At 56.1% G+C, this 14931-nt stretch overlaps 2 protein-coding genes across 4 annotated transcripts; one reads left to right on the top strand and one right to left on the bottom strand.

The window, feature by feature from the left end:
• Positions 1 to 509: 509 nt before the first annotated feature.
• On the bottom strand, positions 510 to 8536 carry Pcsk4 (proprotein convertase subtilisin/kexin type 4). Its single transcript, XM_032907950.1, is given in 16 exon segments — positions 510 to 1139; positions 1268 to 1296; positions 1298 to 1394; positions 2001 to 2125; positions 2270 to 2455; positions 2754 to 2871; positions 2944 to 3047; positions 3124 to 3224; positions 3937 to 4149; positions 4233 to 4405; positions 4583 to 4671; positions 4769 to 4845; positions 4937 to 5065; positions 5148 to 5240; positions 8035 to 8139; positions 8357 to 8536. Coding segments are annotated over 16 exon segments (2088 nt in total). The 3' UTR covers positions 510 to 870.
• A 694-nt stretch (positions 8537 to 9230) lies between these two features.
• Reep6 (receptor accessory protein 6) lies at positions 9231 to 14649 on the top strand. Of its 3 annotated transcripts, none has more exons than XM_032907938.1 (6): positions 9231 to 9446; positions 12629 to 12722; positions 12814 to 12952; positions 13194 to 13362; positions 13940 to 14020; positions 14480 to 14649. In XM_032907938.1, exons 1-6 carry the CDS (start codon positions 9332 to 9334, stop codon positions 14515 to 14517), a joined length of 636 nt encoding a protein of 211 aa, XP_032763829.1. In that variant the 5' UTR covers positions 9231 to 9331; the 3' UTR covers positions 14518 to 14649. The 3 variants fall into 3 exon arrangements, with proteins under 3 accessions (XP_032763829.1, XP_032763822.1, XP_032763814.1); XM_032907931.1 differs by having other exon boundaries at positions 9247 to 9446; positions 13284 to 13362; XM_032907923.1 differs by lacking the exon at positions 13940 to 14020 and having other exon boundaries at positions 9247 to 9446.
• The last annotated feature ends 282 nt before the right edge of the window (positions 14650 to 14931 follow it).

Raw genomic sequence — 14931 nt, 5'->3', positions numbered from 1 at the left:
AAGGGGACTGTGCCTTCTGTCACCACGTGTGGTAGGAGGCAAGGAGTGATTTTGAGTTCGTGTCTCCCTGGCCGAGCAGTAAATAGTAATCAGTGTCCAACCATTGCCAGGTACACAGTGGGCGCTCAATAAATGCTGGATGGAACCTAGCTGCAGGGTAAGGTATTCCTAGAGTCTTGTTTCCTTGTGGTAGAGCTTTAATTTCAGTACTCGGGAGGCAGAGGCAGGCAGACCTCTGTGAGTTCCAGGTCAGCTTGGACTACACAGTGAGACCCTGTCTCAAAAGAGCAGTGTGTGTGTGTGTGTGTGTGTGTGTGTGTGTGTGTGTGTGTGTGTGTGTACGGGGGATGGCGGTGAGCTAGCTTTCTGTTTATGGCTGTTCAGCACTTGGTGGATCCCCCTGCCAAGGGTCTCTGGGCTCAGAGCAGTCTTCCTTTGTGGTTCCTTATTCCTCCAGGGGCCCATGTCTCACCCTGAGCCCACCCTACCCTCAAGGATACCACAAACTCGACATCTTCTGTTTAACTTTATTTGCCAACTATGAGGTTAGACATGGGGATGGTTTGGAGACAGGAAGGGGCAGGTGGTTGGTGGCTGTGGTCTGACCTCTTGTCTGCCATACCTGCTCCAAAAAGAGTGAGGAAACGTCTCTTCCACTGGGAGCAGCTGAGGCTGAGCTGCGGGCTGTCACGTGACCCATGCAGATCTCTGCCCTGGCCTTCTGGGGCATGTTCCTATCCCGGCCTGGGAACAGGGCCTTGGGGTACCGGCCTTCTGTCCTGAGAGTGGGGCATCTCTGGCTCTCCAGGGGTATCTAGCCTGGGGAGAGGTGGGCCTTCCTCAAGATGAGGGGCCTTCCAAAGGCCCTGGCTAGCAGGGACAGCACCATGGCCCAAGACTGATAGCCAGGATGGCTGCCAGAGGTGACAAGCCTTGGAGGGGCTCTGAAGCACTCCCAGCATGAGGGGCAGGGAACAGGCAGTGTAGTCGCTGGTCAAGCTGCCAAGCAGGTGTGGTAGGAGGGTGACAGCTGTCCTGTCCCTTGGTCACTGGCTGCTGTGTGTGGCTGTAGAGCCACCACCACTGCTTGCTGGAGATGAGGCAGAGTTCTGCCACGATGGAGAGGGGACAATGACTTTCTGCAAAGGGACAAAATGGAAACACAGGGAGTGAGGCTGCAGCTGGTGGGAGCAGCCAGTGCCTGCCCGCCCATCCCGGCCGCTGCGCCTCCTCACCCAATAAGTGACCATGCGCTGCGGCCACTCACCCTGGCACAGCCCCTCTGTGTCCCTCTGCACATGCGTGCGCGCAGCTGGTCACCTGGGGGGTCTGGGGTCGCGCTGTCATGTCCTCTGCCGTCCCATACAGCAGCAGCGTGCAGTAGTACAGAGTTCCTGGGCAGGGGTCGCGTGGACACCGAGGGGGACACGCTGTCGGTGACCTGCCAGGCTCTGTAGCTGACCTCAGTACCTCCTAACCAGGGCCCATTCAACCAAGCCTGGCTGCTACACACCTACTTGTGCCAGTGGCTGGAGGCCCCCACTTCCTCAGGGCAACTGCACCTACTGTGTGCTAGTGGCCACACCACCTCACATCTCCCAGGTAGGTACTTTATTGTTTGCCACTGGTTAGACCACCCCCCATGGTTCCTGCACATCACTGTGTGCCAGTGGCCAGACCCCCTCCCCACTTCTCTTAGGTGACTGCACCTACTGTGTGCCACTGTGCTCACAGTGCCCCCCTCCTTTAGGTAACCCTATACCTAATTTGCACCACCAGCCAGATCCTCACTTTCCCCATGAGTCAGATTTCCCTTCCTCCCTCCCTCCCTCCCTCTCCCCCCATAGCTGTACACCTACTATTCACAGATGTCTGAGACTTGGCCATCTACTCTGTGCTAGAAAGGCATGGTCTCTCCAAGAAACCCTCTAGGACCCTCTGTGGCTGAGGGTCAACCAAGGCAGGGCCAGCAGCCCCAAGCTCGCAGCCAACTCCCTCACCTGTGTTATAATAGTAGCCCTTATTCTCCAGCCCCAGGGTCCACAGGCCCTGCGGGTCCTCATCCCAGTAGTGAGTAGACATGAAGATCCAGTTGTTGTAGCCTTGGCCGCTGATATCCAAGGGTCTGTGGCCAGTGGGTGGCACAGGAGAGAAAGGGCTCACTGCGTCATCTCACAGGAGTTTTCTGAGTCCCACCGGGTAGGGTCCCACCTGTGGGAGGTTAGGGAGGACACCGCTGGTCCCCAGGGCCCTTGGGGATTTCTCACACCTGATGGCCACAAGCGTGGAGCGCGTGCCCATGGGGCTGGTGAGGAAGATCTCCAGGTCCCCGCGGCGGCTGTAGGAGAGCGACAGCTGGACCTGAACATGCTCGAGCGAGCGGATGAGGCGGCGGCGCGAGCCATCGCAGCACACAGTCACGTTCTTTGGCACCAGCATCCGAGGCAGGATGGGGCTGGTGGGTGAGGACGGTCCTGTGGGTCTGCTGCGGGCCAGGTAGAGCCCAGAGGCGGGTTTGGGGGTGCACTGTCCAAGGGCCTGAGGGCACTCTTTCCTCAGATGGGTAAACTGAGGTTTCGGGGCATCCTCCCTGCCTTGGACTAAGGTGGGGGAATTACTGGAGGAAGGGGGCTACAACAAAGTGTAGGGTGGAGACCTGGACAGAACCCCCCGCGCGGGCGTCGGGTCTGGACCTCTGGACCTCCCTCCAGTGGGCGGGGCCCCTCCCTCCATCGGGGCGGGGCCTCTCTCACGTTGGGGTGTGCACCACCCGAATGGTGCATTTCTTCTGAGGCTTAGTAGGGAGCCACACGCGAGCCAGGTCTACCAGCAGCCCCGCGTCCAGCAGCCCATAGCCATAGTGGTGGCTCACTGCGCGGGAGGGGTAGCCGTCACTGGCCCTGCGTACACGGCATCCCCTTCCCCTGCCTGGCCCCGCCGCACCTTGGCGCCCCACGCCGTTGATCCTCCAGTCCTCCGCCTGCAGCTGCGCCGGCCTGGACGCGCGGACCACCAGGTGCTGCAGGTCCCTCCAGGTCAGCAGCGGGCTGGGGGGGCGAGGGCGGGTGAGCCGGGAGCCGCCCGTGAGGGCGGGGCGGCGGGCGGGGCCCCACGGTCACCTACTTGGCCTCCAGCGCCAGGGCGATCATGCCAGCGGCCAGCGGGGCGGAGGCCGAGGTGCCCGTGTGCTTGTCGGTGCATTGATGGTGTAGGTCCGTGGTGACCTGGGGACAGACAGCAGAGGGACCTTGATCTCCGTGCGCAGCCCAGATGGGAAACTTGTGTGGAAGGTACTGGGGACTGAGTTTACAAAGTGCTGAACATCAGCTTAAGTACGAGACTAAGCTGGGGAAACACATGAATGACTAAGCCCAAAAGGTACTGCGAGGGCCTAGTGACGCAGGAATTTAATTCCAGCACTCACTGGGGCAGAAGCTGGGACTTTTGGCCTAGACTGGTCTACACTGTGAGCACCTGGCTCAAATAAAGAATGCTAACGACCAAGTTTAGCAAGTACTGAGGACTAAGTCCCTGAGGACTAAGGGTCTGCTAAGGACTAAATTCCAAAACCACTGAGCACTGAGTTCAAAAGGATACATGGCCCTACATCTAAAAAGTGCCAAGACTCAAGACTTCAAGGTTGGTGAAGTGGGGGTAGGGGAGTGGAGACCACACAGGCAATGGCCTCCTGGTGGAGAACATCAGAGCCAGAAGCCTCCATGTAACTGGGGCAAAACTAGCTTAGGCATTAGCACAAATCTTGCCCAGGGATGGGGGAAGGAGGGGCAGGGCCTGTGTGGCCCCAGGACATGCTTGGGGACCAGTATCTGGAGGGGTGGAGCCAGGTTGACGCCTGGGGGTGAAGCCTGAAGAGGCGGGCCTAGGTGAAGACGCCCCTGTAGGCGGGGCCTGGCGTGGTCTTGGCTGGATGCTCACGATCTGTGGGTCGGTGACCACACCGCTGCTGAAGGTGGTGGTGAACGTTGAGGCGCAGGCCTCGCTGTACCAGGGCACTCGGCCCTGCCGCGTGGTACTACCCACTGACAGCGTGTGGATGCTGTTGGTGTAGCCGTCACAATTGCAGTTGTCGTAGTGGAGGCCACCGTTTCCCGAGGCCCAGATGAACAGCGTGCCCAGCCCTTGGCGGCCCTGGGTGGGGAGTGACCCGAGAGAACAGAGTTAGCCCTCCAAACCCCGGGGACCCACCCCCTCCGCCCAGGGTTCCTGTGCACCTTGGTTACACCACGCCTGAAGGCCTCCTGCGTGAGGAGGCCGGGTCCGTCCACCGTGCGCCCATCATCCTCGGGGCCCCAACTGGCGCTATAGATGTGTATGTGTTGCGGCTGCAGGCTGAGGGACTGAGCCTCCACGATGTCAGTGATGGCTCCATCCAACATGCGCACGCCTGCGCGGGTGGGCGTGGGCCTTGCGCCAGCACCAACTCTGGTTGCCCTACCAGGCCACCTCCCTGCCACCCTCAGCCTGAGGCCTGGCTCTGCTCAGCGATCAGTGATGGGAACGGGGGTCCCTGCACTGGTCAAGCTTAGCCTGACACCCTGTCCCCAGCCTTCACCCCTGGTACCTCCAATTCTGGCATTGAAGGCCACACCAGCACCACAGAAACCGTTGTTTGCTGTGGCAGACACCTCCCCAGCGCAGCGTGTTCCATGCCTAGTTCCAGAGCAAGGAGGAAAACGGACATTTGTCCCGTGCGACTTTGGTGTCTCTGCAGGTCCCAGGAACACCTGATACTCGGCGTCTAGCTCACCGGTTCTCATCGTTGGGTGTGTAGCGAGGCTGGGGATCTGGGTCATAATCATTGAAGTCATAGCTGGCCAGGGGGTCCTGCAGGGCAAGCAGGGGAAATAAGATAATGAGGTGAGGCCAGCTGTGTCCGGGGGACCTGGCCAACTGTTCTGATCCCTGGACAACTCACATAATTAGCCCAGAGGTCCGGATGGTCCTTCTCAATGCCATCATCCAAGATGGAGACCACCACTCCCCGGCCAGTCAGTCCCTGGTTCCAAACCTTTAGGATGTTGAGATCTTGTTCTATCTCCTTGTTCTATGAGAGGTAAGGAGGGACCTGGGGTCAGAGCGTCTCGGGATGGTCTCCCTTGTCCACCCCATCCAGTCCAAGTGCTCACCATGTACCACTGCTTGGAAAACCAGGGGTCTGTGGGTACCACCAGGGAGCGCTTCACCCGCCGCCTCAAAGTCTGCTGCTCAAACCACCGCACCTGCAGGGGGCATGGGGGCTGAACCAGCTACTGCCTCCAGGGGTGGGGGACCACAGGCAGAAGGGCTGTAGACCTCTGAGGAGGTCCTTGCTAACTGACAGGCACGTTGGCAGGAGCTGCTGCTTGGGTCCCCGACAATCCTCAAAGCTGTGTTCTCAGACACCATCAGGCCTGATGATTCATGAGTCAAACCGCTAGGGGCAAGTGTGGCTCGTCTGCCCAATTCCTCCCCTCCCCCCTTTCCTAGGTCCTTCTTGCCAAGGCCAGCAGTGTGATTTTTTTCTTATGAGACAAGGTCTCACTGTGTAGCTCTTGCTGGCCTGAGGCTCACTGTGGAGATGAAGCTAGCCTTGAACTCTGGAGTGCTGGGGTCAAAAGTAATGCGGCACTTCAAAACCCCCAGCACGCGTGAAAGTCTTCCTTCGTCAGGACACTCCTGGCCCTTGTCACACGACCTCCACAACCTCCATGTTTCTACTCCTGTTTTCCATTTGTATTCCCAGCACTCGTTCTCTCTCCCTCCCTCTCATTTCTGTGTGTGTGCCCTCACATGCGTGCACCATGGTGTATGTGTGGAGGTCAAAGGTCAAGTTGTGGGCCTGGAGAGGTGCCCCAAGGCTTAAGAGCGCTGGCCGCTCTGGCAGAGGATCTAGGTTCAATCCCAAGTATCCACATGGCTCACGGGTACCTGGAACAAGCTCTGACTAGATCTTATGCCCTCTTCTGAGCTCCTCGAGCACCTGCACACATGGGTACAGACGCATGGGTACAGACAGGCTGGCCAAGTACTAATCCATGTTAATAAAAACAAACACAAAGAGGAAAATCCTAAATTCTAACAGAGGTGCAAGGAGGTTGCGGTGCCGGGAGGTGGCGGTGCACATCTTTAATCCCAGCAGAGGTGGGCTGCTCTGTGTTCCTGGGAAAGCCAGGGCTACACAGAAAAACCCTGACTTGAAAAATAAACAAAAAAGTAACCGTGGGAGTCTGTTTTCTCCTTCTACCTGGATCTGCGGATTGAGCTCAGCTAGGTTGGGCGGCTGGCACCTTCACCCTGTGAGCCATCTCACTGTCGCTTCATTTTGGTTTTCAGAGATGGGGGTCTCATGTAGCCCAGGCTAGCCCCAAATTCTATGCAACTGAGGATAACATTGAATTCCTCATCCTCCTGCCTCCACTCCTCCAGCGAGTGGATGACTAGAGTGTGCTGCCATGCCTGGGTGGTTCTGGGATGGAATGCAGGATTCCATCTCACTGTGCACGCTACCCTCTGAGCCTTAGCCCCAATCCCCTCCACCTTCCTCCAGTCTCACACTTACTGCCCAGCTGGCCTACAGCAGTCAGCCTGCTCCTCTCAAAGCTACAGCCATTGGCCAGGAAAAAGTCCTGTCTTCTACCCCGGACCTTTGCATGTGCTGTTGATGAGCGAAAACCATCGCCTGTCTCCTTCCCCTTAGACCCCATCTTAATCTCTCGCAGGAGCCATGTTCTCCTGGGTGATCTGGCTTGATCTCTGTCCATCCACCATTCCTCTCCTCCTCTTGTCCTCTCCCCTTTCCTCCTCTCCCCCTTACCCCTCCTATTTGTCTTCAATCTCTTCCTTAGAGGCTTTGGCCTCTAAAGACACTGAGTCCCTGTGGTGGATTGAATGAGAATGGCTCCCATGGGCCTTTATACTTTGTTTGGTTCCCAGTAGGTGGACCTGTTTAAGAAGGATCAGGAGGTGGTGCGCTTGGAGGTTTCAGTAGCCATGCCATTTTCAACTAGCTCTCCCTGCCCCCGTGTGAGCTATCAGCGCCGGTCTGACCAGCTGCTGCTGTGCTCCCCGACACGGTGGCCACGGACTCATCCTCTGAAGCAGTAAGGTCCAATAAAGTCTTCCTTCTATAAATTGCTTTGGTCATGGTGTTTTGTCATAGCAATAATTAAGACAGGTCCTGGTGTGGGTGAGCCCCCCCTCGAGTGTATTCTGTAATCCTTTTTTTTTAAAAGATTTATTTATATTTTATTTATTTATATCATATACAAGTACACTGTAGCTGTCTTCAGATACACCAGAAGAGGGCATCAGATCCCATTACAGATGGTTGTGAGCCACCATGTGGTTGCTGGGATTTGAACTCAGGACCTCTGGAAGAGCAGTCGGTGCTCTTAACCTCTGAGCCATCTCTCCAGCCCTCCTGTAATCCTTTATGGCTCATACTACCACACCTCCATGCCTGTTTTTTTTTTTTTTTAAAGACTTATTTATTTAGTTATTTAATGCATATGAGTACACTGTCGCTGTCTTCAGACACACTAGAAGAGGGCATCGAATCCCATTGCAGATGGTTGTGAGCCACCATGTGGTCTCTGAGAATTGAACTCTGGACCTCTGGAAGAGCAGTCATTGCTCTTAACCACTGAGCCCCCATTTTATGACTGCCATCTAAGGGCTGTTCCCACTGGCAGACTGGCCTAATGTAGACTGGACACCTACAGAAGCACCAAAAACTCAGGCTCTGCCCCAGGTCACCTGCACACTCACTGACTCCAGCTTGCCTGAGTATTGAAATGGACCAGTTCCCTTTCCTACATCCCATGGCTTTCAGTGGAAAAAGGACAGCGCATGAGACTTTCCATCCATGATAAGCAAGGTTATCAAAGAGTACCCCCAGATGCTAGGTTGTGTTACAGATGCACCTTGATCACACATGGCTTCCCCAACTAGGCCCACTTCACAACCGTACAGGCCACTTGTAACAATGACAGAAGGCCACTGGTTAGAACACAGCAGTCATGAGCTCAGCCTCACCTTGGGCTCTTTCTTCAGGCGCAGACGGTGGCCCCAGTGCGGAGTCAGGGACTGCTGGGCCACACCCCGGTGCCTCAGATGGAAATACTGGTCATCAGGAAAGATCTGGGAATGCGATGGACAGGGGCATTGCTGGGATCCTGCTCCTTTGATAGGGTCTCCACGACTTTATATGCCTCAACCAGGGGTTCGGATGAGAGCCACAGAATCCCAAATTGAACATGGAGGGGCACACAGACGCATATTTGGGAAGGTCTTAGGGACACCCTTCCATTGGTCCAGGTCTGAGGTTGTCCAGGCCCACACCCCATGACCCACCCACCTGTCCCAGGTTGACGAAGCCAAATTTACGTGCCAGGCGCTCAGCCTCCTGGTAACCTTTGGTCACCCGCACTGCCCAGCTGCTGACATAGATGGGTGGTCGGGCTGAGGCCCACCCCACAGCCAGGAGGGCCAAAGACAAAACCAGACCCAGCCACAGCGCTGTCTGGGAGGGCCGCATAGCGGGGGGCGGGGCGGGGCGGGGGCGGGGCTTCAGGAAGCCTCCCCAACCTGGACACCATAGCAACCTGAAGCTTTCAACTCCCAAGGGGCCTTGCGCTTCCTTCCTCCCCCACCCGTGAGGGGTGGGAATAGCCCACACGGAAAATCACATCCATACGGACCTAAGCCTTCGGGAACCTCACTTTCCCCACTTACACAAGGGCAACGCCTCCATCTGCCCCTTAGAAGCAGGTTTAAGGTAACAGGTGCCTTCAACCTTTTTGGTCCCGCCCACTTTTCTCCACGCCCCTCCTTCGAGATCAGCTTCGTTTTTTCCAGTGTAGTCCCGCCTCCTTTGTGATCAACCCCGCCTTTTCTGGTCTGTCCAATCAGCGCTGACCTTAGCCAGGCCCCTCCCACCTGCCCCACAGCTAGCTCCACCCACTCCACTCGCTGTCCGTCAATAATCTACTGCTTGTCCAATCAGTATCGTGCCACACCCTCTTGACCAATCACCATGCCAGCAGCCTGGTGCCCCGCCCCCTCAGGACTCCTTGCTGCCGCCCCGGCCTCCACCCTGGCCAGAGGGCCATGCGGCCGGGGAGACGGGGCAAGCCCCACCTCCTTTGTCCGCCCTGCCCTCCCATTGGCCAGAGCCGGGAGGCGGGGGCGGAGTCAGGGTCGGGGGCGGAAAACAGCGGGCTGGGGGCGGGGCAGGGCGGTGTGCGGGTGGCCAAAGTGGTGCGCTCTCGGCGGGACCGGTGCGCGAGGCTGCGGGCTTGCTTTAGTGGCCTGCCCCGCGCCCGCCGCTGCAATGGACGGTCTGCGCCAGCGCTTCGAACGTTTTCTGGAACAGAAGAACGTGGCCACCGACGCGCTGGGGGCGCTCGAAGCCAGGACCGGTGTAGAGAAGCGGTATCTCGCCGCGGGTGAGCCTGGAGAGGGGTGCATGTCGCATGGTCCCCAACGGGCACCTGGGGTCCCATCACTGTAAAGGGCGCATGTCATGGGTCCTAGACGAGTTCCAGGAGGCCCCGGGAACCCAGACCTGGCTCCTGGGTCCCATCCCTGGATAAGTTGCACGACCCAAGTACTGATTAGGCACCTTGAAGTTTGGTGGGGTTTACAACTTAGGTTTCCCACGAGTTATGAGTGGCCCTGAGAGCTCCGGCCTAGTCGTGGCATCCCATCTCTCAAGTGGACTCTCATCCCAGGTCCCTGTTTAGGCACGGTGAGGTTCTGTGGACTCTGACCTGGAAAGTTTGCACATTCTAGGTCCCTGAGGGCCTCTACAAGGCCATAAGGACTCAGACCTAGAAGGAGTGCATATCTCAGGTCTCTGATGGACCTGGCAAAAGGCCTTATGAGGTACTAGGCACCGAGGTAGGGTCCTGCCTGGGAAGGAGTGCGTTAGCTGGGTCCCCAACAGTTAACCAAGATGTCCTGAATCCTTATCCATGGAAGGGGAGCACATTCTGGTTTCCCCATGGATCCTGATATTATCTTGGTACTCTGGCCTACCTCTAGGATATCATCCTAGAATCCTGAAAAGGGGGATTTTCATTTGCCTGCCTTGCCTCTCCTCCAAGGTCTTTGGAAAAGGGCACCCTAGGGTCCTGCAGCCCTCTCCTTGTGACCTGCCTCCTCTGAGCTCTGGCTGTATACCAGGCCCCAAGTCTGGTTTCTTTGCAAGTCTGGTTTTTCCAGTGGCCCAACTGGCCCTTATGTAGGTAGGAAAACAAGGGACAACACCCCCATCCCGTCAAGTCAATCCATTGTGTATTCCCAACCAACTCTTTCTCACATATTCTCATGGAGAAATGTCCCCATGTATCTCTGGGCCATCTAAGGCCCAGGCTGGGAGGGAACTGACCCAGCACCCAGACTCTCTGCTCCTCTTCCTCTGTGCCCCAGCACAAGAGCTTTGAGTCAATATTTATTGAGCTTAGGTGGTGGATGGGGTTTGGGAAGTGGGGAATCTGTCTGGAGGGACCATCCATTCAAACACCCAACTGTGTTTAGGTCCATTCTTGTTCCAGACCCTTCTGAAGTGTGATAAGGTCCTTGGCACGTCATCTTTCTGAAATGATTGTAGTGTGCTTCTTTTGGGGTCTTCAGAGGCCCACAGCCTTGTTCTGAAGTCCCCCTCCCTCCCTGAGTCTCCAGACTATGGTGGCTCTGTGTGAAGGACATGAAGCCTTTTGCTACAGATCCCTAAGATTACATGTACTGTGACTTCCTCCCTAGCTGGAGGACGGGCTCCCGTACTCCCGTACTCCCGTGTTTGTGGGGGTTCTCAAATCTGTGTCCAGATTCCACCTGTGACTCAGCACTGCAAGACAGCTCATTGCCCCACTGTGCAGGCAAGCCCAGGTGTCCTGGCTTTCCACATCACTAGGCAAATTGCATCATAGTACCCTGGCAGGGGGCGGCCAGGAGGGGACCTGAGACCCACCAGGCAGGGGCTGTGTTGGGAAACCCCTCACCTGTCCTGTCCGTCCATCTCTATGCCTATGCTCCCTGCCCGAAGGCCTTTGTCCAAGGTTATCTTCCTCCTGCTGAGGCTGCAGTTAAAGAGATTGAGTACACTGGGAGAGCCCTCTCCACCCCCACAAATGCCAGAGACAGAGTGGCATCCCCCATCTGCTTCAGGACCCTTATCTCAACTGCCCCAAATGGCCACACTGTGCCCTCAGACACTAAATGAGACTGGCTACTTAGATTCGGGGCAGTGGTACAAAGGTCATTGGGGCCAGCTGCTGCCCCCTCCTTCTTTGTCCTCAGGTCCCAGGAGATAAGACCCAGAGCAGATGGAAGGAGGGGCAGGGACTCTGACCTTAGACTCAGAAGCCTGTGTCCCTGCAGATAACAGTCTCTGGGGGAGGAAGGAGATGTCCCAGCTGCCCCGAGGGCAAAGGTCCCCTCAAGTGGATAAGCCTTCCTACCGCCCCCCCCTTTGCCCAACCTCTGACTTTCAGTGGAGCACAATGATGCCCCAGATTCCCCCAAACACTTTCCCAAAGCCCCTGGCTCTCCCTCAGCAAGTTCACAATGGTGGTTCCCATCTTTTCATCGCCTAGAATGTCTTAGTGGCCAAAAGGCTGCTCTGTGGAGTGTGGTAAGGAAGTTACTGAACCACAACCAACCACAAGCGCCCCAGGGTGCCAAGGTGAACCCCGGACACACCTGCACATGGAGAGCAAGTGAAACCTGAGAGCAGGGGATATTTCACCTTGTTTGTTTGGAAGGCGGGGAGTTCCAGCACATGCTGTAGGGAGAGAGACAGAGACACAGAGACACAGGTCTTCCATCACGTGGCTCCAGAAATCAGATTACATGGCCCACTTTTTTGGCAAGTGCCCCTGCCTGCCGAGCCATCGCTGGCTTCTCTCCACTTGCTCTCCGATTCTGTAGCTCATCGCTTCAGTAGAATGACTGTTCCAGTGAGGTCCAAGGATCTGTTTGTCTCTGTCACCCTGTCCCAAGTGCTGGGTTTCAGACACACTGCAGCAAGCCTGTTCTTGTTGGTTCCACTTTGTTAGCATGTCATGAGTTCCAAACCTATGTCCTTGGGCCTTCATAGAAAGCATTTGGCCAACTGAGTCATCTCTCCCTACCCTTTTTGGGTAGTGGGGTTTGAAACGTGGACTCTGGAGCCCAGGCTGCCATTGAGCTCACTGTGTAGTCTGTGTGCTCTGTCATCCAGGGCTCCAAAGACTGACACAGAGGTGGGAGTGGGGGGCAGAGTCCAAGGCCAGCTTGGGCTGCACAGTAAGACAGTTTCAAAAAAACTCCAAACAAAACAAAATGCCCAAGACAGTCAATGTGGCAGAACACGCCTCCAATCTCAGCACTCGGGAGGCAGAGGCAGGCAGATCTCCATGACTTTGAAGCCAACCAGAACTGCATTCATTGTGAAACCCTGTCTTGAGGAGGAGGAGGAAGAAGAGGAGGAAAAAGGCTGAATTTGTGATCCAAAACTGAGACCTGGGTGTGAAGCCAGGGTTCAGTGATAGGGATTCACTGCCCAGGGCATCACCAGGAAGAGGCACAGGGAGCTGTCAGATAGGTGTTATGTGCCAGGCCTTGCCCAAAGCTCTTGTCTTTGCAGGAGCCCTCACCCTTCTAGGCCTGTATCTTCTGTTCGGCTACGGGGCGTCTCTACTTTGCAATGTCATCGGATTTGTATACCCCGCATATGCTTCGTGAGTGTAGCAGGCAGTCCACAGGGTGGGGGGCTTCTGGTGTTCCCAGATGGCACCTTGAGGGCAGACACGTGCATTCCTACCTGGACAGAGTCAAAGCTATCGAGAGCCCAAACAAGGAAGACGACACTGTGTGGCTAACCTACTGGGTGGTGTACGCCCTGTTCGGTCTAGTCGAGTTCTTCAGCGATCTACTCCTGTTCTGGTTCCCTTTCTACTACGCGGGCAAGGTGGGTAGGCGGGCCAGCCCTGGGGGCAGGGGGCAGGCAAGGGGGACAGGTGGGCTAGTCCTGGGGGAAGGGGGGGCATAGGTGCCCTGTTTGACCCTGTGGTGTGTCCCTTTGTGTAGGGCAGGGCCCTGTGGGTGACAGCATGCTGTCCTCATGCATGGGGCCGGGCCCTGTGGTGACAGCATGCTGTCCCCATGCGTGGGGCCGGACCCTGTGGTGACAGCTCCATGTCCCTATGCAGTGCGCCTTCCTATTATTTTGCATGACACCCGGGCCCTGGAACGGGGCATTGCTACTGTATCATCGCGTCATAAGACCTCTGTTTCTAAAGCACCACGTGGCTCTAGACAGCGCCGCGAGCCAGCTAAGCGGAAGAGCATTGGACATAGCAGCTGGGATAACCAGGGACGGTAAGTACATGGGGCAGATGCCCACGGGGCTTGGTTTGGATACTGTATTTGTTTTGTTCCCCCCCACACACACCTTTTTTTTTTTTTTTTTTTTTTTTACATTTTTTTCTGCTTTGTTCTTTTGAGACAAGGTCTCACTATGTAACCCTGGCTGGCTAGGAACTCGCTTTATAGATCAGGCTGGCTTTAAACTCATAAAGATCCACCTCTCTAAGCCTCTCTCTGGAGAGCTAGGATTAAGGGCCCCACACATGGCTAATTAGGTTATTTTGAGACAAAGGACTTCAAGTAGCTCAGGCTACCCCCCTCCTCACAAGGGTGGTCTTTTGTTCCTGATCTTCCTGCCGCTACCTCCTGGGTGCCGGGATGGCACTATCAGGCCGCCTTAGCTTGCTCCTGGGTCTTGATTGACCCTCTGTCTGTCTGTCCCCATGACTGAATTTGCCTATCTGTCCCTTTACCTGTTGCGAGCCTCCTGACTGTGGCTACACTCCTTGTCTTGCGTCTCGACCACCCCCTGCATGGCTCCACTATCCTCTTACTGTCTGCCTCTCTCTCCTTGGCTGTCGGGAACCAGTGCTACAGGCCTTGGCTCGGGGTCGGACTCTCGTAACCCCAGCATCAGCATCGGAGTCCCCAGCCGCTCTGGAACCGGACCGTATGTAATCCTCTGAAGGGATTGTATAGGGCACGTTCACTCAGTGTGCATGTGGTGTGATTGTCTGCATGTGTGTGTACGTACGAGCACGGCGAATGCCGCTCTGGGTGTGCGTCTGCATATGTGCGTGTACGGGGGGCCTCTGGACAAGCGTGTCCCATGAGGAGCAGAGTTGCAGGCCTATGTTCAGATGTCCTCAAAGTGGGGGCAAGCTTGCCTGCAGAGCAGAGCTGACACCACATTCTTTTTTTTTTTTTTTTTTTTTTTTTCTTTTTTTCGAGCTGGGGACCGAACCCAGGGCCTTGCGCCTAGGCAAGTGCTCTACCACTGAGCTAAATCCCCAACCCCCTGACACCACATTCTTACCAGCTCTCCCTCAGAGACACACTTGGTGGGAGGGCCCCCAGCCAACCTCAGCTGCCCTCACACACCCACACCGGCGATCTTTTCTCTCCACAGCCAAGTCAAGTCAGACCACACTCCTGAAGCACAAGTGAGGTCTGCTGGCAGTCTGTGTGTAGAGCCCCCAACCACTGACAAGGAACACATAGCCGATGATGGCCAGATCTCCGACAGTTCCTCAGACTCCCAGATAGAGGAGATACAGCCACAGCCGCAACCACAGCCACAGCCGCAGCCGCAACCTCAACCACAACCTCAACTTCAACCTCAACCGCAACTGCAACCACAACCACAATCACAACCATCATCACAACCACAATCACAACCATCATCACAACCACAATCACAACCATCATCACAACCACAATCACAACCACAATCACAACCATCATCACAACCACAATCACAACCACCATCACAATCACCATCACAACCACAATCACAACCACAATCACAACCACAATCACAACCACAATCACAACCACAATCACGCCGACCCTCAAGTCCAA

The sequence above is a fragment of the Rattus rattus genome, chromosome 1 (genome assembly GCF_011064425.1).
Source record: "Rattus rattus isolate New Zealand chromosome 1, Rrattus_CSIRO_v1, whole genome shotgun sequence".
NCBI classification, from domain to species: Eukaryota; Metazoa; Chordata; class Mammalia; order Rodentia; family Muridae; genus Rattus; species Rattus rattus.
Note: the sequence above shows the minus strand (reverse complement) of the source record. Positions and strands in the feature narration are given on the sequence as shown.